The 25,738-nt window shown below is 38.0% G+C and overlaps 1 protein-coding gene across 1 annotated transcript; it reads right to left on the reverse strand.

Annotated features, from left to right (window-relative positions):
* Window positions 1-1,143: 1,143 nt before the first annotated feature.
* On the reverse strand, window positions 1,144-25,273 carry epha2b (eph receptor A2 b). Its single transcript, XM_026241848.1, has 17 exons — window positions 25,096-25,273; window positions 24,437-24,504; window positions 22,601-23,249; window positions 12,768-12,923; window positions 12,287-12,622; window positions 11,247-11,371; window positions 10,957-11,143; window positions 10,024-10,123; window positions 9,508-9,563; window positions 9,298-9,423; window positions 8,357-8,542; window positions 7,600-7,661; window positions 7,248-7,457; window positions 6,932-7,081; window positions 6,657-6,850; window positions 6,113-6,268; window positions 1,144-2,937 (listed from the first exon to the last, which is right to left on the reverse strand). Exons 1-17 carry the CDS (start codon window positions 25,175-25,177, stop codon window positions 2,829-2,831), a joined length of 2,952 nt encoding a protein of 983 aa, XP_026097633.1. The 5' UTR covers window positions 25,178-25,273; the 3' UTR covers window positions 1,144-2,828.
* Window positions 25,274-25,738: the final 465 nt, after the last annotated feature.

The following is a 25,738-nucleotide window of genomic DNA, read 5'->3' on the forward strand; positions in this document are numbered from 1 at the left end:
TACTCAGTATGTTTGTATGTAAATCTAAGTTTTGTGTATGCTTCAATAGCCTTGGCCACTGTGGGGGGAAGGAAACAGTGCTTTACACAGTGGCGGAGCCAGGATGTTTTCATAGGGGTTGCCAAAAATCTTCAATGTAAAAATATGTTTTGATTATAATGTACTGGACTGTTTTAGTGCCTAAAACACAACTGAGTACAATTAATTTCTACTTATCTGTAATTGAGATATTTGTATGTTAGATCAAAGTTATACTGAGTGAATATGACAATTTTTATTCCTCACCTCCAGGTATTTTAATAAAGGGGCTGACTATAGCTTTATTGCTCATTCAGCTTCTCAAAACTCCCAAATGCTAGCTCTCCAACATTGCATACTTATGGATGAGACATGCAGATAGTGATAAAAATTTTAAAAAGGCAGAAAGTTAACAGTAGACATAAATGTATAATATTATTATTATTACTTTTACAGCATATACACTGACACATACGAGGCACATATAATGTAAAACTAAAATACATAGTTCCAGGCCACGTGTGCACAATGCTACCTCGACAATGACAGACATACAGACATAATGCAGGTCAAAGAAACGGATACAGGACCTTTTGTTTCCCTGCTCTACCTGTCTGACTTCCATGATGGCATTTCATTCTTTAGCCAGCTTCTCCTGTCCGATTATTTTCGTATATAAATATTTACATTCCAACCATGACATTTTCCACCTTATCAAAAGGGTGCATTAGTGGCATTGTTACCTGCATCACTCAACAGCAGCTGATAAATTCAATACTCTGGGCGCCAGACAAAAGCCTCTCTTAATTTGGCTTCAGTGAGACTGCAGTTATGGACAGGAGGGGCTAAATTGAGAACAAAGTAAATTGTCCTGCACGGTTTATAAGGTTCAGTGGCTTCTGTCATAGTTTACAGATGGACTCTGAACCAGCAACTAATTAAATAGGGGCTGCTTTGACCAATTAGATAATGCAGTCATGCAGAACTTCTGGCATCCTTGAGTACATCAGAGCTGTATCGACTTGCTCACTACAGCAGTGCTTGGTGCATTACAATGAAGCAGCAACTTCATTTCTATTCTATTATGCCTTTTTATTGTTTACGAAACAAGTAAAGAAATCAATGTGACATTGAAGATACAAAGATTTTATTGTGACTGAAAGACACACTTCCATTACAAATAAATCCCAATTCAGTGTCATTAAAACAATAAATAAAGTAAAAAATAAATAGACTATTAAATAAAATACAAAACAATTGGCCCAATCAAACTGTATTTTGTTTGGAAATATGTATGTTTGCACTGATCTTTTCTAATTCCAATGTTCAGAAAAGGGTCAGAACCAAGATAAGGTGATCAAAAATGACAAATTTCCCTTTTCGAAAAAGTCCTGCAGTTTGCAAGTTTCAACGTCCCAATTAACGAAAGATATGAAACACAATATCAACTGCAAACAAAAACTAAATATGTCATTTCTAAGCAAGGAAGAACCCATCTGCATTTAACATCTAGAAATAATCAGAATATAGTGTAATTAACAAGGAACTGCGATATCCATTAAGACTTAAGGACATTATGTAGCTGTTTCTCTCCTCTGTAAAAAAAAGAAAAAAAAAAGAAAAGAAAAACAAAAACTTTAACATGGAGAAAGACTTTTTTTTTATACAAGAGGCTTATCTACCCGCCATGTGAAATCATATTGAATTCCTATAAGTCAGATGAAATAATCACAAAAGTCGCAGCATTTCATCCCAGCATGTCTTGGATCAGTAAATCATAAACCAGATCTGCAAATTCACAGCTCCAGGCGACTTTAATCTGCTGATACAGAATGAATAACAGACTTTGGAATATCATCCACCGGATCGCATTTTCCCCATTCGATTTAGTCCGACAATCAGTTCCAGAACAGTTTTTTTCTTCTTAACCCATTTCCATTTTGTCATTCCGCTCGCTCTTTGTTCCCTTCGATCCTTAACGTCATCAGTGCCTTAACCTTTCATAACGATAAGGGATGAGACAGCTGTGGAGATTTCTGATTTAAGTGCTATTTCATGGGGGTGCCTCCTCTCTTCTTGTTTGCAGAGAAAACACAGGATTTAAGGAACGCCTCGCCGCTCTGTTTCATCTAAACCAGAGACTTTCGACTTGATGGTCCAAAGCATATAGCGCTGAGAGTGCAATTGTAAAGAAATGTCATCGTGCGAGACATCAAATCATGACCAACTCAAGCATGATAGAAACCAGAGAGCATTACAATCACCTTGATCTCAGCAGAACATCGTTAAGTCTTACGTTAAACCCATAACCACGTTTCCGGTACAGAAAGACCTGTGGGTCTGGTTTTCTCTCGTATTGCTGGAACGTTCAGTCAAGTACAGAGCAATACGGTGCCAACAGAATTGGAGGAGCAACATGAGATCTGAGCGTAAAGTGAGATCTAACTAGCATTGATCGCTCTCCGGCGAAAATTAAGCATGCATATGAAACTAAACAAAAAATTGAAAAACGAAACTAAAGAAATGACTATACCTTCTCTAAAAAATAAACGTATGCTTAAGGTAAAAATATATGTAATATACATGGTTTGATGCATACATCAATAGCTTTTTGAATGTTTTACACTTCCTCCATTTTTGATAAGTACACCAAATGCTACTGGTCTCCACAGCGGTGAGAGTCCTTCTCGCTAGACTGGAGGGTTATGGCCAGGTCAAGGGCTGTCCCTGCAGTCCAATCCCGAGGCAGCTGAGAGTTTATTCAGTCCACGGCCAAAGGGTCGGTCCCTTCAGTGCATTTTAAAGACAGTTCACACTGCAAACACACTCAGGGTGCTCGTCTGGTCCTTAAGCCCCAAGATGCTGTAGGCAATCCTCTTCAGATGGCCCGGCAGACGGACGCCGATGTTACGAATATCCCTGGGAAACAGAACAGAAAGAGTGTGTGAGAACTGGAGGGCAGGGGTATTAAGGTTTTGACATTTTTATTTTGTTTATATTTTTATTTATCATTCTGTCTTCTCCGATTATTTTTTTGTTAGTTCTTACAGTTTTTGTTTGAACACACACAGTTTTATAATACAACATGTATCCGAAACTAAAATGAATTTATGCCCATATTCATTTTATTTTTGTTTATTTTAGCTTGGGAGCCATTAATATGTATTTTAGTTTATTTTCAGTTTAGCCAAGTGATTCCTTGTTTTTTTTTTTACCTTTATTTTACCAGGAAAAGCACATTGAGATTAAAAATCTTCCCGGCCAAGATTGTGAGTTTATTTGTTTACAAAATGTTTATTTTTTAGTTTCTCTTTTAACTTAGTCTTAGTTTTGATTTAAATTTAGCAATGTTAGATTGAAGTGCTTTTTGAAGTTTAATAATAAGAGTTAAAGTTTTTTTTTATATGCCATTTAAAACTAAACAACAATGAAGTTACGTCCATTTTCATTTTATTTTAGTATTTGTTACGAGTTATGTTTAATGTTTATGTTATATGTACAGTTATGTTAAATTTTTGTTTTGTTTTCAACTTCTTTGCAGTTTAATTGTTTGTAAGATTTTTTTTGTTTGTTTTAGAGGAGTGGATGCATGTATCTAAAACTAAAACGTGGCATAAATAAATTTTAAATTATTACAATTATTTCACTTATTATTTCAGTTTATAGATTTATTTAGAGAACATTTATTATTTAGTGTCTGTTTTCGTTTCAAAACTTCTCACACTTTTTTGTAGTCTTAATTTATTATTTTAGTTTTGCCTTGCAAATCAATTTTTATTTATTTATTTTTTACTACACAGTGTAACTAATTTTCCATTTTCACTTGATTTTAATTAGTTTCTTTGGAATAAAAAAATATATATATATAAAAAATTGTCGATTAGGTTAGTTCCCCAGTTTTTTATTTTTAATTGCTTTTAATACATATATTTTATTTTAGTTTTGTTTTTATTACATTTTATATCAAATATTAATATTTCTTAGTCTTTGCTTTAGTTTCCATCAAAGATACTAACACTGTGGGAGGTTGCTTGAAAATTATACATAATCCTGTCTTGCAAAAAGTAATTTTGAAGAGGCGTTTAAAAGATAGCATGTTATCAGAGTCCTAATTACATTTTTAATTAGCGCCTTGTTGATTTAACAAGGATTCCCTTCACCCGCCATGAATCAGAGCTGGCCGACACAGGCAGCGGAGGACTTGTAAATAGTTTCTGGTTTTAAAGAGTGCTACCAGATGACACCAGATGGAACAGCCGGCCATAAAATAAAAGACAAACACATCAAAGACATTTCTGGTCCTCCACACAAAGTTCAGCGAGCTTCTAGGCTAAAAACACCCACGGGAGCAGAGCCAGAGGTCTTGGAGCTGCGCTGTTCCTACACTCCCAACCCCTTCATCAGTCAAACTGCCTCCTCCGTGAGGTCCAGCACTGTCATCTTTACCTCCACATCTACATCAGCGCTCTCCTTCACCATCCCTACACTCTTTCATGTCATGGCCCGACTTTTAAGTCCAATCGTGTTGATGTGAGGGGGAGCAGCCGCACAGCCTCATAGCCCCAGCAGGCAGAAACAGTGGTTCCTGGCTACAGTGAAAGCACAGGCCTTGACTAGCGCTGTTGGGAATGGGAGGGATGAGAGAGTCTCCCGAAACAGTGGGAGGAAGGGAGGGATGGCAGAAGAGGGGAGGGGGAACAGCATGCCACAATTCACCACATCCAGTCTATTCTTTCTCTACTGCCACAATGATTTCCGTTCAAACTTGAATCAACGAATAGCATTTGAAGGTGCTTGCTGAGATGCTGCTGAAAGGTTTTCACGTTTTTTAAGTAAATTGTTACTGCTTGACTCGATTAAAAGTCTTACGGAGGTTAAATCGTTATTACAATTTATGTGGTTTCCGAGCTCGCCAGATACAGTGAATCAAAAATGGTCTGCGGTTGTGCGAGATTATCCTTGCAACCGTAGCATAAATTTAAGCCACATTCAATTACCGGATCCCTAAAACAAAAACATGGAACATATTTATATGTTCTAGGAATTATTAAAAGTTAAAAGATACCATCTTATTTAAATGCGATCTTGTCCTGACCAATCAGCCTCAGTGTAGGCTGTAGGCCACAGGAAAGGAAGCTCTCCAAACACCCTGAATTCCTTCACAAATTCCCAGAACTCTCAAATTGTGTTCATCTGGAGCCGTTTTATTCAAACGACTATTTAACATCATGTCAGAATACTAATTTTGTATTATGTAAGAGGGAAAATTGAAGGAAGTTTAATAAATGGGATACTATATGTCCAAACAGTGCCATTTTCTTTAAAATGTGAAAGTAGAATACTATAAAAGAAATTACTTTTTTTTTTTTAATGTGAGAATAGTGTTATGTCATAGTGGTCATAATAATAACAATAATAATAATATATGCAAATATACAAATATAACAAAATTTTATATTTGAATAGTGAGATAATAATAATAATAAATAATAATAGTAATAATAATACAACTATTTTGTTTAGATAATTTTTATTTGATAATTATTATTGTTTTTGTTCTTCTTATAATAATTTGTTAATAATTGGTTACATTTATATAGCGCTTTTCTGGGTAGTCAAAGTGCTTAACATGGAAGTTATAATAAATATTTTTTATTTTTATTTTCATTATTTATTTTCATTATAAGAACTATTCTTTGAACAGACATTTATCTGTACATGGTGGAGACATTTCTTCAACAGCTCATTTATTTATTAATATATGTAATTTTTTAATGTTTTACAAAATAATAAAGACATTTGCAGTCTTTTTATGGCAGAAACACAATTAATGGTATAACAACAGAACAAGTAAAAAACTTTTTATGACTCCAGTCTATATATTTAGAGACTAAATTTGAGGGAATTAACTATAGAAAAAATCCATTTACTGAAAACCCCAGTCATATCCTGATGTAATGTTTATCTGGACAGCAGGATGTGACACAACAAGTTCTGCAGAAATGGACTTCGGACAGTTGGCGTGATCTCATCTGATTGCTCACAGCCATTCTTCCCTTGTATTGCGTGCTAAAGGGAAATTTGTGTTACTCACTCGCTCTTCATCTGCAGCACCTGCTCCATGCTGACGATTCCGGCCATGCTGAAGTTTTCACTGTACTGGCTCATCTTGATGGACTCCAGCCACTCGGCCACAGACCTGAAGGGAGAGCCATCTGAGCCGCTGGTGCTGGGAAGCCGAATGGAAACTCTGACAAAGACAGAACACAAATACATTCAACAAACCACACAGCCAGACCTTTTTTTGCCTTTCCCTTATTGTAATTATTGGGTGGGAAAGAGACACACCGCGAGAGAAAAAAAAAACCTGTCTGTTCAGTTCGAGAATCTGATAAAGATACAAAACTGTCAGATTTGTCCCTCTTGCACGCCTACAATGTGATAAACATCTGAAGATGCCAAACCATTCAGCAGCACCACTGGTACGTGGTTGCATGTCTTAACTTTACCAAGGAATGACTTTGTTCGAAAAAAATTGTGTAATAGACGGTGCATGCCTCAACTTCTCTCTGCCGTTCACGCCTTGTGCGGCTTCGTAAGAGCCTTTTAAGAATTCAAAGTATGTGTTGAGCGCTTACCGAGGGTCAAAATCTGCAATGGCCTTCAGAGAATCTGGACTCTTGAGGAGTTTGTCTAGTATGCTGACAATGTCGCCAAAGCGGGGCCGTTTGGAGCGATCTTGCAGCCAGCACTGTAACATCAGCTGATAGACAGCAGAGGGGCAGTCCATTGGAGCAGGAAGGCGGAAAGCCTCATTAATGGCCTTCATTACCTACAGAGACAAAAGTAGGCAGATAAGACGGAAGATCCTTTGAGACAAACAGCAGGGTTATTGTTCATAGCCAGTCCGTACCTCATGGTTACTCATGTCCCAATAGGGCCTCTCTCCAAAGGCCATGACCTCCCACATGACAATGCCAAAACTCCACACATCACTTGCTGACGTGAATTTCCTGTAAGCTATGGCCTCCGGAGCAGTCCAGCGAATAGGAATTTTACCTCCCTGTTAAAAAAGAAATAAATAAAAAAAACATATAAACAAGTGTCGGCAATATCTTGTAATTTCCAAAAATCCTGAACTAATGACCAGGTTGTAGTGCTGGTAAAATAAAGACATCTGGAGTTAAAAGCAGCTTGTAACCACACATTTATTTGCTATGTGAACTTACGCTGGTGGTGTAGGTTCCTTCAGGCTCGTCCTCCAAAACTCGTGACAAACCAAAGTCAGACACCTTGCACTCCAGGTTGCTGTTGACCAAGATGTTTCTGGCAGCCAGATCCCTGTGTACATAGCTCATGTCTGAGAGATATTTCATTCCGGCCGCAATGCCACGGAGCATACCAACCAACTGGAAGGATGACATCTCGCCATCATGGTCCTGTAAAGAAGTACGAGTTTTATTTCCAAATCACACAAGGGAATTCTTGAGGAAATGATTCGCAATGTTATATCACTTTGAAGGTATGGCAGTATCATCTGTCATCATTTTTCTGCCTCAGTGATGAATGTGACAAACGTACCTTCAGGTATTTGTCAAGAGCTCCGTTTTCCATGTACTCAGTCACAATCATGGCATGCTTGACTGAAAAGAAACAGACAAAGACACAAAGCAGCTTTACAAAACCAAAAGTAAAAACAAACATAAGTCCTTAGTAAATATTTTCAGAGGATAAAAATTACGTAACAACAAAAACTTTTCTGAATAGTTATTTAATGCAACACTTTTACGTTACAATAAATTACTTTTTTTTGATAACAATAAACACACACATACACATATATAGCATGTTTTTATTTGAAGTAACATATATTTATTACTAATAATTTATTACTATACATTTTATAGAAATATTTGCATATTAATACTATAAAATCTTAAAATAATAAAGTGTATACAAAATAATTACAAATTATAATAAAAAGTATGTGTGTGTATATATATATGCACTTTTTATACATACTATAATATTAAACAAATTTTATAATTCATTCTTTAGTTTATTGAATTAAACAAGGCATACTGTATATACGATTGTGTGTGTGTGAGTGTGTGTATTATATATATATATATATATATATATATATATATATATATATATATATATATATTTTTTTTTTTTTTTTTTTTTAAGGGCTAATTTAATTATAATGATATACTGTAATTATGCACTTGACAACTTAATCATAAATCACATTATTATCTAATGAATAATCTTTTTTTTTTAATGCAAATTTATTCTAAAACTAGATGTAGCCTACACTTGATAGGGCACTCACATTTGGTGACCACCCCCTCCAGTCGGATGATGTTCTGATGTGAGAACTGTCCCATGATGCTGGCCTCACCGAGGAAGTCCTGCCTCTGTTTCTCTGTGTATCCTGGCTTCAGTGTCTTTATTGCTACCGCTGTTTCCTTCCGCCCGGGAGCTTTCAGAATTCCTCGATACACCTCTCCAAACTCACCTACAGCACAGAGACACAATCCACCCAGAGTGAGAGGCATACAGGCATCAGATAATCATCACACCAAATGACAACACTTGACATATAGGGGTTATTTAAAAACATGAAGGGGGTGCTTTGAAATGATAACCAGCATGCATCTGGCCAAGGAGAAGCCTATGAACATTACTGAGTGGATTCATGGGAGGGGGTCAGAAAGGGCATGAGAATCAGTGTACAACAAGCAGACAAAAAGTGAACAAGGGCCACATCCATGTGGGCGGCTTGAGAGAGGAAGCGCGACCACGGCGCACTGATCTTCTCATTTAAATTTGACGTTTGATATATAGCCTATAAACACTTTAGGACTTAGGTCTAATTTAGCGGTTGTATGTTTTATTTTTAAGTCATGATTAATTAACTCAGGTTTTTTTATAGCAGCACTCCTCCATGTGGGATATGAAAAAAACCTCCAGAGCGGGTTAAGAAAACAACACTAATTCACTTTGAATGACATTGGGAGGGAAACAGACGTCTCTGGAGGGAAAGACTTACTACACTAAAAATATTCCAGCTCTAACATGTAAAGCTCAAATCAGACAATTTCCAATGTGCGCCTTGTTTAAGCTGTCACTCCAATGAACTGTAAAAAAAAAGCTGTCATTTTCAATGAACTGTAACATAACTTCAAATCAACGAGTGTTGAAGCTCCTTCCCCCAGAAAGCTTTCAAAACAGCCCCACAGCGGCTTGTCAAACTGCCGTAGATGTACTAACCTGCTCCGATGACTTTCTGCTTTGTGACGTGACTCGGATGGATCTCGCTGGCGAACTTGAGCACCGCCGTGTTGGGGTCTTCATACGTGTGAGGATCAACATAGGTCTTCAACGGCTTCAACTGGTCTGCATCGAAGAGAATTCAGGGAGAATTTAAGAGGAGGGCTTGTAAAAGAAGAAAGCCACCAAATGAAATCCAATGCCACTAACCTGGGCTGGAGAAATAGGTGTCCTCTGGTCCTTGTCTGGTGTGAGAATTTCTTCGCCTGCAGAAGAAAAACAACTCAATGAGCAAACCCACGGATTTCTTTTCAGACTTTGAGTTTTAAAAGTGGCTAGCGCTGGAACGGCTCCATTCAGTCGAGGAGTGCTTAAAAAAAAAGTGGTCTGTGTTTGCCAAGTGGTGACAGGGGTCTGGGTTATCACTCAGGTCGCCTTCACAGAGCCGCTCCAATCCCATCGCCTCTTATCTTACACAATATGCCTCTCTGATTCATCTCCTTTCAAACACGCCTCTTGTTAAGATACACTTAGTGAGCAGTCAGCGGACAGTCAGCGAATTGATTCTTCCTCAAAAGTGCTAAGGAGCCGTTTCAGTAAGAGTGTGAGAGCGGTGAAAAGGAAACACTGAATGGATTTTTAAGGAGAAAGAAAAGGAACGGCTTGAAGGAGTGACTGGGGGAGAGGTACAAAGCCGGGTGTGTGCGTGAAGTGCTTGTTGCTAACCGTTTTCGCAGAAGCAGGACCACTACCACGATGAAAAGCATGACGCCTCCTCCGATCGCGGCCCCGAGGATCACTGCTGTGTTTCCTGTTTTTTGAGGAACTGGGAAAACAACAACAAAGCAGCCAAGCAAATGAGTCATTGAAGAATAAAACCCACTCCATTACATAAATGAGCAAAGAAACATTATCTGTCACTTAGTTTTATCCTGCACTTCAAGTATTATCTTTGTAAGAAAAGTGTTTTTGGCCACTAGCTTACATGTACACATTACATGTGTGCTGGCATGTGTGTAAAAATACTGGCTCTGATTGAGTACCATGAAACAAATGACTCTGCCTTAGCCAATCATAATCGCTTTTCTCGTTATGAACCCACCTCCTCACTAGCTGTGTGAGCCAGGGGTGCGTTCGGATTGTACAGTTTATTCAATCAATGAATAGTAACGCCCGCATTTAATGTCCAGTAATGTTAACGGCATTGTAACGACGGGAAAAGTAATTCGTTAGATTACCCCATTACTGAAAAAATAACATCGTTACGTTCTTTTAAATGGCGTTATTCCAAACACTGTTAAAGACCCAAGCACAGTTCTTTTGTCTGTCTTGGTGTATTGCATTTTTTGGTTTTTATCGCGTTTATCCCTTTTTTAAATAGCCAATAGCAAGTAGTTACATTATAGCCATGAACTTGATTTGTTGGTGGTATTGGGGGGCGGGACTTTCTCATTCTGGAGAAAATTTGATTGGACTGTGTACAGATATCTTTGTAGTGCAGAAAGAGTCATCAGTATTTTGGTTTATTTTTCACTAAGAAAAAGGCTGTACATTTTTAACAGTTAACTTTGTCAGTGTTAAGGTATGTGAACACAAAAATGGCCTCAAATCCATAAAAATACAATTTTGATTTCATAAAAAAAAATTCACTTTGTTCACCTTCCGGGAGCGTCGAAAACTCGTGTTCCAAGCTGTAGATGCCTGGGTTTCCTTCTGGACTGAGAGCTTGAACTTTAAACAAGTAGACGGTGGAAGGAGACAGATCACTGATCTGAACCAAGTTCTTTTCCAGCACCAGCACAGTGTAGGTAGTGACCTTTCCATTGGCTATCTCCTCATCATTTTCCTGTAGACATGACAATGAAAGGAAGATGATGAAATGGAGAATAACATCATGGATTGAAGATTTGGAGCTACTTATTAAGACTGAAATGGATATTGTAACTGACCTTTTTGCGATACATTAGTTCATAACGTGTGCCAACTGGCTTGGAACGGTGAGAAACAGACCACTGAAGCGACAGGCTGGTGGAGCTCCTGTCCACAAGATGCATCGCGGTCACTTTTAGGGGATCTGGGGGTAAAATAACAGTTAAGTTTGAATCTTTGATGTATATGAGCTTGTTTATATTGTACACCCAAAACTTTTAAATCTGATCTTTAGGACTATGTGCAAATAGTGAATGTCACGTGGTTCGCTTTAGTGAGGGGAAAATTGAGTGTAATTGGAAACAGTCCCAGTAAACTGTGCACTTCCAGTGACGTTAGGAAAAAAAACCTGAAATTCGATCGGACTGGAGTCACCGTACAGATTATAATTCACAAAATATCAGATTTTAATCGGATTTCAAACCACAAATAGATGTGGTTTGAATAAGGTTTTTTGCTGTTTATACTACAAAAACTAAAACTTTCAGATTTCTGCTGCATATGTAAACCTTAATTAAAGCCTACTACTATGATTTTTAAAATATATTTTTTTTAGTGTTTTCATTTTCCAAAGAAAAATGTAGACAATTATATGAAAGAACAGTTCAAATTGAGATGAAAATGAGAGTAATAATATCTGTATATCAAAAAAAAAATTAAGTTTGGGTTGATACTATTATTATTTTTTTTTGTTTTAAAGAAGTTTTATTCTCATCGAGGCTGCAATTATGGAATCAAAATCTACATGAAAAAGCATTAGTATTGTGGAATATTATTACAGTTTAAATAACCGTTTTCTATTTTAATATATTCTAAAATGTAATTTATTTCTGTGATGGCAAAACTGAACTTTCAGAAGTCATTACCTTCAGTGATCCTTTAGAAATACATACTTTTATAAATTACAGTAAAAATGTTTTACTGTTACATCTGATGAATTTAATGCATAAAAATAACTGTATTCATCTATAAATAAATGCACATTTGTAAAAAAAAAACTGAATTTTTCAACCAGTTAGTAAATTTGCTTTCTCCTGCTATGATCAGTTAGAGCACCGACCTGGATTATCTAAAGTAGTGTTGATGCTGATGGTGGCTCTCTTATTGCTGAACTGGGACACTCCGCTCCGTGCCTCCACGGTGAAGGTGTAGTTCAAATGCGGCTCCAGTTCGCTCACAGTGACTCTGGTCTCCTTCAGGTCATTGTTGCTTGGATCTAAACGCACTTTCTCACCACAAGGCTGACATGCCCTCCCCTCACACCGCTCGCAAACCACAATGTATGTGATATCACTGCGCCCGCCGGTGTCTGCAGGGGGCCTCCATGACAACTGCAGCCTGCCCATTGACATCTGAGCTGGACTAGCCACCAGATTCTGAGGAGAGGAGGGTAAACCTGAGCAGACAAAGAGCAGACAAGCCTTTTATTTACCCATTCACCTGTACTGGTTTAGATAATCCCTACAGAAAAGAGTGACAGAGAAAGGATATTGTATGGAAATACAAAATGACAGGTGAGATGTAGAGAAGCAGCTTCTCACCAGAGCAAGCAACTGTTTTAGGGTCCTCAGGTGCTCGATAAAAGCCGTCCTTGCAGGTGCAGCTAGTGGCGCCCGGACCCGAGGCCTGGGTGTTTTTTGGACAGGGCTTGCAGGCCTCACTGGACACTGAAGATTTGAAGAAGCCAGACTGACATTCTGCAACAACAAAAAAAGCACATGTATGATGACTTGGATGAGGATGAGAGCAAATTGTGCAATTAAACTGCTCACAGCTCGCGTTATGTACTGTACATGTCAAGTGATCATCTAAGTATGAACAGTAAATTAACCTCCTTTGAAGATGATTTTTTTTCTTTTCTCTACAGCTTTGTTTTTGTGCAAGAGTGCACAAGGTTGACAGAGCAAGACTAAGCACACTCCTACTCATCCTGTGTGAACCATCCCCCCCATTCTCTACAAACAGGACCAGTCATCCCACATTCCAGCACGGTACCTCTGCTTTCAAAACTCCACCGCGAGAGAAAACAGAACAGAACGCATAAAACCAACAGACAGGATGAATGCTGCATCTAACAAAGAATTCAATAAAGAAGAAGAATGTTGTTGTCAACCAAGTCTAGTGGATATTATACATTCAGACACGTATACATATTATATATTACATGATATTATTCATACAGCGATTATTACATTATATTAGACATACAGTGGTTCCAAAAAGTCTTTGGACCACTAAGTCACACTTAAAATACAAGAATGGCTTTGACTTATATAACAACATATTACATAATGTAGCATTTACTTGCAGCAGCACAATGACTTCACAAGATTTCAGTTTTACATGATAAATGTACTGTAGAAAATTAAGTATTTGGACAGGCTGAGGTTGTCAAACATCAGAGAGACATGTCCATAGTTAATGTGAGGAACTACGCCTGTGGTTACTTTAGTTAAATTGGACAGAATGGACACCTGTGTAAACTTGAGGGGAAATGACATCATACATAACCTAAAAACCACCTTGTGATCAGTTGGTTAAATGTCATAAAAGGTTTCAAATGTAAAGTCATACAAGTAAGAACTCTGATCGAAATCTGGGGCCACAAAACGTGTAATAAAATAAAGGGATAGTAAAAAGAATGTGGGTGATTTACAACCACGTCCTAAAAATAAAAACCAAAAAAAGGATTTGCAAATATGTATGACTTTTCAGTGTCACATCAAATTTAGCTGATTAATTAAATTGAGAAAACAAAGCATAAAATTAGTCAATCAGATTTGGTGAATGTACAAACAGGAAGAAAAGGGAAGGTGTCCTCAGAATCTGACTAGAAACATTCCAACATGCCCAGCTCATGTCCTTCCGCTGTCCAGACTCTCATTCACAATCCACCACCACCCTATGCACACTCAAACACCCACCGCTTCCGTTTTCAATCTGGCTCTTTCATTTCTTGGAGCAGCCACATTTATTTACTTTCACAATGAAGCTGTGATATCTGATTTTCAGCTTCAGGTGCAAGTTTTATCAGTCAAGCGACAAGCTCAGACACACGCAAGGCTTAGATTATTGGTGGCAATATTACACTTACACCTACACCATGTGTCTGATCAGGTGAAATATCTGTATTTGTGTGCTGAAATACCGCCAGAGGCAATTTCAGTATTAGGACGCTTTGAAGAAGAGCGAAACATATACTTGTGATGAGGAAGTCTATCAGTATCAGACGCCATGCAGCAGCTTTTGCAGTCTCTCCACATTTTTGTCTTCCTTTTTTTTATTATTTCCATTTAAAATGAAATTTTAGAACTATTTTAATACCTTAGTGTAAAATAAGCGGAAGATATATATTATAATAATTGTAATATATATTTGTTTATATTATAATAAAACATTATCTCTGAAATTATTTCATTTTAACAATTTTTTTTTGCTTATAATCATTATTTATAATCACATTAGAAAATAATGTAGATTGTAAGCTAAAGAAAAAACAAATATACTACTATAATAAACAAAAATAAAAAGTGGCTAAAAATGAGCAAATACTTTTTGCAGTCGTTGTATTTCTGTAGCACAGTGGTCACATACCAAATCATTGTTTCCGTTTTCTAATGGTTTGTTATCTGAAGATTTGCCAAACAGTTATAATTACAGAGCAGGGTTCTTCCTCCTTCCTGAATGCTTTGTATCAATTGAGGCCTTGTTTTGGGTTGAGCCACTTGCTCTCCCTCACAGGATGGGGGTTAACGGTGGTGTACATTACCTCTAATATTTGAGAGCATGCATTCTCTTATTTCAAAAGAAAACTCGCAGCATGAAAAGAATTCAGCGTGGCAGTGAAGATCGAGCCAATGTGTTATTTATTTCTTCTTTTAAGTTGACTCCTCATCTTGTTTCTGTGCCAGCTGTTGTGGAGACTTTACTGCAACTCATTAACGCGCCCCTCTGCGGAGGTGGGGATAGTGTGGGAGACTGGGGGACTGAGGGAGAGACAGAGAGAGGGATAACGAGTCCTGGTGGGATTTGAAAGGAAAGGGGGGAGAAAGGGAAGAAAAAGAATCGTCCTATTCACGGCGAAGGGGGCCAAACAGCTGCTGCTGCGAACCCCGTTTCATGCCCCCCCCCCCCCCCCTGGCTCTCCACTCGTAATCTCCAGATTCTTAAGTCCCCTCGCTTGCCACATTGCCACATGTGAGCGCCTAGCACAGCATTCGGCAGCCCATTCAGTCCGGACAACAGGCGCAGAATGCCATTCGGGGCAGTGAGTGAGAAAACACTTGTTTCGAATAGTGTAGATGCCACATGACGCGTTAATACGCTGGCTGGCTTCTTAACAGCCACGGACAAAAACCTGATGGCGTTTGGAGGGCTGCTTTAATCCTTTTATGCAAAAACTTTACAAAAGACTCCAATCTTATTCAAAACGCTTTGTGTGTAAGGAATCAGATCCACAAAACTTTTCAAGCCACAATGAAAAAAATGTGATTTGAAAAATCTTCGCTCAGAAATTGCTAGGAAATATAGGAAATATAATATAATATACTTTGTGGAGGTTGTGTTTTTTTTTTAATGATGCACATATTAATGTAACTATTTATTTTGTATTTTCTAAATTCACTTAGGCGTAACAACATAGAAACTTAAAACTACAACAAATCATTTTTGTCAGACAAAATAGTTTTTAGTTTTTATTTTTCTGCAATAAATAAAAAACAAAAAAACAATTAAATAAATACGAGGACAAAGCAAGTAACACACTGAATCAAATGTGAAATTTTTATGTATAAATACTGAACGAGTATTGTTATTTGTATGTACATATTATATATATATATATATATATATATATATATATATATATATATATATATATATATATATATATACACATATATATACATATATACATATACATATATATACACATACACTCATATATATATGTATGTATAATGTACTACAGTAATCTGTTTTATTTAGATTTTATTCCAGAAAATATTTTAGACGTCAATACACAGTTGAATTCTAAAGCTACTGTGGTGTTTTTAGCCAAAAGTGATCACTTTCCAAAATGCCGCAGGAATGTGGTTTAGGTCAAGGGGCTTTGTCTTCGCATTTTGGACACAACAGGAAGCAGGAAGCGCAAGGCTGACGCGTAGCTTCCTTCCTAAGGCAGCCAATCAAAGCATGCATGGACAGAGGAGGTGAATGTTAGACACACTCTGGAAAGAAGAAACTGGCTCATTCACCAGAATCGTAGCGAGAGGTCAGAGGCGAACAACGACTTATGGCTTTTGAGGAACGTTGATTACATTTATGTAATACAAACTTCCCAGCAGAGATGCAGAGATGTGTCGGCCGTCTTTCAAGGGCCCCGTCTCACTATCTGGCACCGAGAGCCCAGGCCATAAGAGCCTCTGAGTGACTGTTTGTTTATTGTGAGAGTAGCTGGATCTGGCTCACCAATGACCTACTGGGGTCTGTGAGCCGTGTGGGTTGAGTGGAGCAGTCAGAGCGAAGACTGATGAGAGGGTGACGTTAATGGACGGATGTATGGATGGATGGGTCGACAGAGAAGGGGAAGGAGGCCTGAATGAATGAGTGTTTACATGGCGGCGGGACAGCGCGAACCCCTCCAGGACAAGAGTTTGACGGGTTGGTTTCGAATGAGAAAAAGGAAAGAAAAACAAAAGGCCTAGTCATTTAAACCTAGGCACGGAGGGGCTTACATGTAGCCCTAGGCAGAGTTGAGTTAAAGTGTGCTGCTCCGCCAGGTGTTGATGGCCAAGTAAAACAAACACCAGAGCAGAGTGAGTGCGGACAGCGGCCAGGGGCTAGTTTCACAGGGGAAGAGGTTAAATTCAGACAGAGAGCCACTGAGAAAATAAAACATGCACGCATAAGAAAATGAAGATTAAGATAGCATGGTGCAATCATAAACATTGGTTTTCTGCGGCCTACAAGGAGGTGAAGACATCTTTACTACTCAGCTATATGCGCTGATAGCACTAACTAATCTTTATACAAACATATATCAAATTAAGTTTATATATTTAATTATATTTATTTTTGTTAGTTAAATACTGTATACACACACACACACACACACACACAGATATATATATCTGTATATATATAATATAATATAATATATATATATATATATATATATATATATATATATATATATATATATATATATAATATTTGTTATATTATTATAAATATACAAATATATATTCAAAAGTATAATAAATATATAAACATTATTTATAATATTATTTATAATATCTAAAGTTATTTTTTACTCTGCTGTGGTGTTTATATAATCGCTCGTCATCAACACCTGGTAAAGCAGCACACTTCAAGTAATATGAATTAGATTCATTGTTTAATGTTTAATACACAAATAAACACTTTTAAAGGTATGAACAATAAAAATAGATTAAATCAGGTTTCCGCCTATAGTAGGGATTTTTAATTTATCATATCATTCAGGAGTCAATATTGAAAATGTATGGTTCGATATTGTTTTGTTGAATAAAATATGAAATAATGAATTAAACTTCAGATTTTCATTTTTTGCTAGTGTTTCGATATCAGTTCATCCCTTAATGTTCTTGAGAGTTGCCAACAAAAATGCATTTTCCACAGAAAATATCTCTGAATGGTCATTGAAGTGGTTCTTATGGTCAGACGTTACGGGACAAAGCCAGAGATGAGAGTGTGTTTGTATGTATGGGGTGGGGGGGGGTGCAGTGGTAACATGAAGCCAGCAGGGAGGGAATGATCTCTAGGTGTGGTGAGAGCATTAGTGCAAAGGATTATCAGCCCAATGGAACAGTTGTAAGAGAATTACATCTACGCTTTACAATTCCACTCACTCTTTCATCTAGTCGTTAAAAGACACAAGAAATGCTCTAATCCCCCTCTTTTCACACTTTCCACTCTTTCTAAAGGAAAGAGGGCAAGAGGAAAGAGAAGATGACAGCACACAAAAGGACTCAAACACTGAGACTCATCCAGAAGATTTGTTAATTAAGAAAAGAGTTAACTAAGAAACCTAAAAAAACTGCAAAAAAACTAATCTCGCAACTGAATGGGCACAAACAAGGCTCTGGTTTGTTTTCGCTCTGACCCAAACAAAACATCAGCCCATTGTCCAATCTTTGAGATGGCAACACAGATGGGAAAAGTCTGGTTAAGGCCAAAACTGTTAAGCAAAGGCATAAACAAAATTCTTTAATGAGTGGGAAATGAATAAGTGAATGAAGCCAATGATCGAGAGCAACAATAGAAAACCCTGAGCGGACGAGTTGGAGGGTCACTGAGGATTAGCAGGCCTCCGGTTTCCGATATAGCTTGTCCTGTTTCAGGGGACGCAGAGCTGACATGGAGGCAGGAAACTGCTGATCTCACATACTAGCGGCACAATACACTCAGCACATGCACACAATCCTAAAGTTAACTCCTCTCATGTAAAAGCCACAGTGTATATAGAGCATCAAACTAAATATTCCACCCCATTGGTGGACCAACTATATATGTCACCGGACTCAAAAAAGTACCAAATTATATACGCGAAAATGGCAGCATTGTACGTGACCAATTACGAATTCGCTCACCTCCTCCTACATGGTCAACGCAAACATCTTGAATTCCAGTGAGCATATTTAATTTGTATGTTTTAGCAGTCATTATCCTGAAATGATCAGAACAACCATGTCATCCACTCTTGTTTCGTTTGATGTTGGCACATAAGGTTGACAGAGGATCAAAGCGTCAAACAAACCCATTTGAAAGTGCTCCTCATTATCTAAACTTGCCCAGGCAAATGGTACTGCAGTGGAAAGAACCGGCAATGAGTTGTTGTGGTTGACTGCTAGTTGAGTAAGATTAAAAATCCCATAGGTGGAGATAAATGGTTTCTGTGGCTTAATAGGTACACAGGAATTAAAAAAGGAAAAAGAAGAGGGCATTAGCATCACAGAAAGCAGAGAATAATTACACCTCAGGGTACAGATTATCACTGCTTTTATCAACCCTGTTCTGATGGAATACTGCTGAACTATATTTAGTGCAAATTTTAAGTTTGCGCAATTGCTCATATTTTAGCTGAACATCTCATTTTTTACTTTTGTTTACTCGTAGCCCAGCAAACTCCGATATCTCACTTTCAGCGGATTTCTGTATTCCGCTGCTGCGCTGTAACCCAACGGCTCGAGGTATTTCGAGTGCTCTTTCTCAAGCAAGGAATTCCAAAATTTCACAACCTTTTGACCGTACACGTACATGTACGTGACTCAGAGCTAACGTTTATTTAAAATGCTTTTGCATGTAAACTAGGGATTGCCTAAAAGCATCTATTTGTCTCTGGGAGACAGATGGGGATAAGCAAAGTGGTTTATTTACAAGACACCATTTGAAATCTCCCAGAAGAGCTTCAACAGTGTTTGCAGGGGCCGTGTGAAAGTGGATGTTTAAACATTTAATACATGTCACTTCCAAGACCTGGAGTCAAGGCCAAAAATAACATATTGTCATTGGAACAGCCAATAACAATAAATATAAACCATGCCTAGTTGGTTTAATTTGGGAAAACTCTAGGGATCACGATCAGTTTGAGAAAGGGTATAAAGGTGGGACACTAAGAACAAGAAAACAAGAAAGCAAGCAAGAAAAGAAAAGACTAGAGTAACAGGAAAGGAAGAAGATCCATCCAAAACCAGTACTTATGGCTCTAAAGGACACACACCCAAGTCAATTACTACCCAGCCAGTCACTCACCACACATTATACACACAAAACTTTAACTTGCTCACCCATAACTCTGGGCTTAACATGTTCCAGTGCAGGAAAAGCCTTGTTTACAGTAAAGCACAAGGATTTTTCTACTGAAATTGAATGCAACTATGAAAGATTCAAGACCATCCGGCTTCATCAGTGTCTTGTTTTTCCTATAGATCAACAATATGGAGGCCAACAGCACTTTGAAACATTCCAGAAACTATAGCTGTCCAACTCTGGCAACCTCGGTTTACTGTGAGTGACAGGGTGTGGGCATGAATTCCTAGTGCAGTCTAGCATAGGTCAGGCAATATGTCTTTGTGTGGTCAACAAAGGTATGCGCTCTTTTATTCATTATGACTGAGAAAGGGTGTGTTTTATTAGTGGAAAACTGTGTCAGTGTCAATACTGATTAAACCACAGTGCCGTGTGCATGTCAGATATTTATATTGTTAAGAACTCTCACCACCAGAGGACAGTTTGCCATCCTTTTTAATAGAATCGAACGGTTGTCTGACCCCACCCACGCATTTACCCATAGTCCCCTGATATGGCTATTTGACAATGATTGACTTTAATCAACAGTAGATCCATCAACATGGGTCAGCTCTGTCCTGGAGCGCTCCTCAGGGAATTCCTCAGGCCGGCAGTAGTTGGGAAGGCTCCTTAATAAACCTAGCAGGAATGCATCAGCCGAGTGAAAGAGGTGCTGGCGGGGGGGTCTGCGAAGGGGGGTCTGTCTCCGAACACAGCACTACATTGTTCTGCTACCTTTACATTCCATTCTCCACCTTTCCACTACAATCTCCTCCCTCTCCAAACTCTGACACTTTATCTTTTCCCATTCTAAACCACCTGTTCGCACAATTCCTGGACTATAAAACAAGGAATGTGTGCGAACCAAAAAAAATGCATGCACACGAGCTTTGCAACTGTAATGTGTAACTGCTACAATTAAGAAATCGTAACCCAGATGACCTGTTTGAGACTTTGCTACCATTTGAGTTTCACTCGCCTGCATTTTACCTGTCCCTGCATGTGGCTGAATTGTGGAAATATGTTAAAGTGTTAAGGTTAGAGGACGTTTAAAACGGAATTATTCTAATCAAGTCCCAACACGCCAGTGCTCTCATTTCCACAGTCACAAAGCACTTTAGGACTGTCACATGGCTGATCTTGCTCTGGTGTGGCAGAGATAAGAACACAAGAAGAGAAAAAAAACAGGTGACTGTGACATACGCCTAATAAAAAGAGAAATTGTCACATACTCAATGCGAGATTTAAAGCTGTCATTGAAAGGCTGCCTAAAGCACAATAGGTTTGCAAAAGTCGTTGACGTCTGAACTTGTGTTTTAAAGAATGCTGGGGGTTATGGGAGTCAAACGCACAGTGAAAAAGAGCAAACAGGTTCCAAACCACTTGAAATTTTAAAAGTGACAGCATGAACAAAATGGCTGATGAGCAACTTAAAATGTGTAAAATACAGTGTCTAGAAAGTACACTACATTTTACAGAGTTATAAAGAACAAAAATTCTCTCTCTCACATATATATATATATATATCTGTATAAATAGGCAAATATTATTACAACAAGCAACTTAAAAAGTGAAAAATATAGAGTGTGAAAAGTATGGTACAGCTATGTTTTCATCCAAAGATTCTAATTAAACTTATGCGCAAAACTGGAATGTTGCATAAAAAAATATGGGAATAAAGCACTGTTTCCAACTGATGAGTCAAAGAGAACAAAATTTTCAGTTCCTGGTAAACTGAGGCACTAAATATCACTAAGAATATAGGAGAAGCCACTAGAATATAATAATTTTCATATATTACATAAATTACTTGCACCTCAAAGTGAGCAGATGAAACAATAAATGCTGTCAATGCTGTCGGAGGTGGATGCTGCTGTTTTGGAACCCAGTCTTGTAAGATAGTGATAAAGAAATACTTAGATGACAGACTTTGCTCAGGCATTTCCAAATGACCAAAACAACATAAAAATACTGTGAACGAGATCGGTCCTCTGCTGGTAAAGTTATCCCATCTCATACCGCTAAGTCCCATGACTTTTTCAATGCGTATGGAGGAATTTATTCGGTAAATGTGTTTCCAAATGTGTTTTTTTCTTATCGGATAGAAAGTTTATGATACAGGAAAATGTGCACGTATTTTTTATTTATGCGCATCTTGGCATTTCTATCCTGTGTTTTTTTTATGCTACGTTCAAAAATGCACATAAAAATATGGTAACACAGCTATTGCATGAAATGATAGCCATTAAAAAAATATATACTATAAAAACTTCTTATAGTATATATACAGTGCTGAAAAATAGCCACAAGCCACAAGCATGTATGGTAAGGATAAGGATAGACAAATCTTACAATAATACAAAACATTTTTGTAAAATAATACAGTAATTTATATAATGATATACTACAACTGAAATGCTAATCACAATCTATGTGGAAGTCTAGTCAATATTCAAATTCCTGACCCAAGCCAGAAAATCTTAAGTGACAACAGCTGGTGCTGGACTCAGCCTGCGGAAACCAAACAAAGAAACTTATGTCTTACCTTGGCATGCATCGTTCATGGCTTCGAACCCGGGTCTGCACTGGCACTGGCTCACAGGTACCACCCATTCCCCATCAGTTGTGCAGTAAATGCGAGGTAGATCCTCACTTACAGCGTTTGAGATGCAAGTTCCAGCCACCTCCCGTAGGGCTTGATTCTCTCCCCCTGCCACAGTCTCAGGGAACATTGCCAAGCTCTTCACTGTTGCTGGACATGTTTTATAGTAAACCCTGACAGAGTAGATGGCGATGCAGGCGCCAATGTCCTGGAAGGCCAAGTAGAAGCCCTTGTGAGAAAGATTATCCACTACTTTTGTCTCAGTGTTCATCTTCATCTCCCCAAGGCTGGATATTTCATCTGGAGCAATGGTGGCAACTTTGCGGAACAGGCCTTTGCGGAAGGAAGTTCCAATGTCCGCGTCGGCCTCATAGGCGTACAAGTTAAAGGTCTCCTTGCACGTAACTGAGTCTGCATTGAAAGAGTTGCAATCACGGACTACAAATCGCAGATCCACGAAGACCCGAGAGGCGGTGGGGTGGCGCTGGATGAATGTAGTACGAAGCCAGTTGTCTTGTTCTCGTTCCTCCACGTTACATATATAATAGTTATACAACAGAGAGCCGTTCACAGCCCGCTGGCCTATCTCCCACTGCAATTTGAAATTAAAAAATGGATGTTAGCAAGAAAGTCAAAACCAAGATTGTGGAAAAAAAAAAATTCTAAGAAAAGATGCCAGCAAATGCTGAGGACAGAAATAACACGAAATGTCCTGACCATGGAATTTTAAGTAGTAGTGAGGATGCTGGTCAATTACCCACCAACTTCTGGCAAGGAACAATGCAGCAGTCTTTCTACTGCATGACTGATGTAATGTGCTGTAACATATCTGTTCACATGCTGCGTGCATGTGTGTTCTTAGCTCTAATTTCATGTGCACCATGATATTAATTACAGGAGAGGTGCATTGTTTTGTTAGTGTGTGGCATGGCAATAAAACGGTCCCTACAACAAATGCTTCCATATAAAAGGAACTATTTGGTTTAAAGCATTATATACATTTAAAAGACAGTGAACTCTTTAAATAAACAGCAGCTTATTAGAGTTCAGCTAACTTTCTATAAAGTTGAACATGCTGACACCCTGTTTACATTCTTAATTTATCAACTTTTTCCATGAGAGTCTGAAGGAAAATGCTTTAGGTTTAATTATTTTGCGTGCATTTGCTTTTTCCACGTTTTAAGGTATTGTGGGAAGGAAACTTAACAAGTCTGTACATGCAATCCCAGATCATCCCCTGCTGGAAAACCCAGTAGCTTTTTTGGAACATGGTTTTAAAATACACTAGCTCTAACCTTGTCGACCAGCTACTGTATCATTCCTTAATACACAGCTTGACTACCCGAAGAAACTATGACCAGTAGGCTACGGTTCGTTGCTGGTCCAAATTGGTCTATAGTTGTTATAAACCTCTTACTATTTTATAAAGCACATCATTTTGATTCCACAACCAGTTACGCTTCTAAATCCTAGTTAACATTATAGCTTCAGCTCGCGTCACAAAAGCACCATATGCGCCAACCTTTAAAAGCTAATTACACCCTCAGTTTTACAGTCGCTAACACAGGGCTTTAAAATCGCACAAGACTACAAGTGTTCAGCAGGCAAAGTATGTGCAATCCCTTTAAAGTTTTCCAGGAACGTTTTGAGGGTAAAGTCTGAATTATACGTGTCCAATAAGTAAAAACCTGTTCATTCAAAAATTACATACAAACGAAAAGAAATACAGCCCATATAACTGAAGGTCGTTACGGTAGAAGTAGGCTACTGTAAACTCACCCCGTGCTCAACAGGCGATGTCAACCAACCCAACTCTGCTCCCGAAGCCACCATATCCAGCAGCACCTCTGTGACAATAACACAAAAATATAATAGATTTTTAAAAAAATGTTGTCAGGATACACGGCAGCAGTAATTGATAAAACAACAATAACGTAAATACATTCAGGAATACTACTAGAAACAAACGTGAAAATCATGTCTGCTGCTACTGTTAGCCTACCAATTCAATATATATATATATATATATAACGTTATATATATCTTAACAAAAAAACTGGTTGCTACTTTCACTTTTCGCTTATAAAGTTACTTCACTAGAAAGTTTTGCGTTCGCGTGAGTTTGCCTAACGTTAGATAAATGCGACATGATATTTAGAAATAAAACAGCCTATTAAAGGCATATACCATATTTTAAACAATTTCAACTATTCGAGGTAACATATTCAAACTTACAATTAAGTTGTACGCACAAACTTGCACCGGACCGACGTGGCTATTAAATATCAAAAAAAATTCTCACACAGGTTGATTTTAAACTATGCCAAACATTGCAACAATGCAAATTACACAGTACAACGCTTTAAAATAGTTTAAACCATGTGTGCGGGAACCTGCGTCAGACCTTTAGAATGTTTGAAAGAATAAATTCAACGTACCTTCCTTTTTCTGAAGAGAAATAAATACAAAGTTCATAAATACATTGACAAACAAAATACGCTTAATCCGTCTGCAGTCCATGGTGTGTTCGGGGTGGACAGTGATGTTGGCTGCTCCACGCTCAGTCCAGTTGCTGCTCCAGTTGCGCTCTCGACAGACTCGGTAGATACGCGGAGCTTCACGAGCCCCGCCCGCTGGAATGTGAAGGAGGTGGTCATGGGCATTGACATGTATGAGTTCCGCGCTGGGACCCCGCCCCTGACCTTTCGTTCTTACCTGTCAAATTTACAGTAGGCTAGAACAAATGTGTAACTTTTAAGATATAAAATGGATGTATCTGGCCTTTAAACGTTTTTTTTTTTTCCTATCCATGTCAAAGATCCTGATTTTCTCAGCAGCCTAACAATTAAAACCATACAACAAATTCTATCATTTTTTTTATTTTATTATACTTTGAAATTATATCCAGTGCATTGTAGAAATAAACAATTAAAGTAATTTTTTTTTAAATGTATTTTCATTTATGTTTCTTGCTTAAAGGGATAGTTCACCCAAAAATGAAAATTATGTCATTAATGACTCACTCTCATGTCATTCCAAAACCGTAAGATCTCCGTTCATCTTCGGAATACAGCTTAAGAT

The sequence above is a fragment of the Carassius auratus genome, unplaced genomic scaffold (assembly GCF_003368295.1).
Source record: "Carassius auratus strain Wakin unplaced genomic scaffold, ASM336829v1 scaf_tig00000254, whole genome shotgun sequence".
NCBI lineage: Eukaryota > Metazoa > Chordata > Actinopteri > Cypriniformes > Cyprinidae > Carassius > Carassius auratus.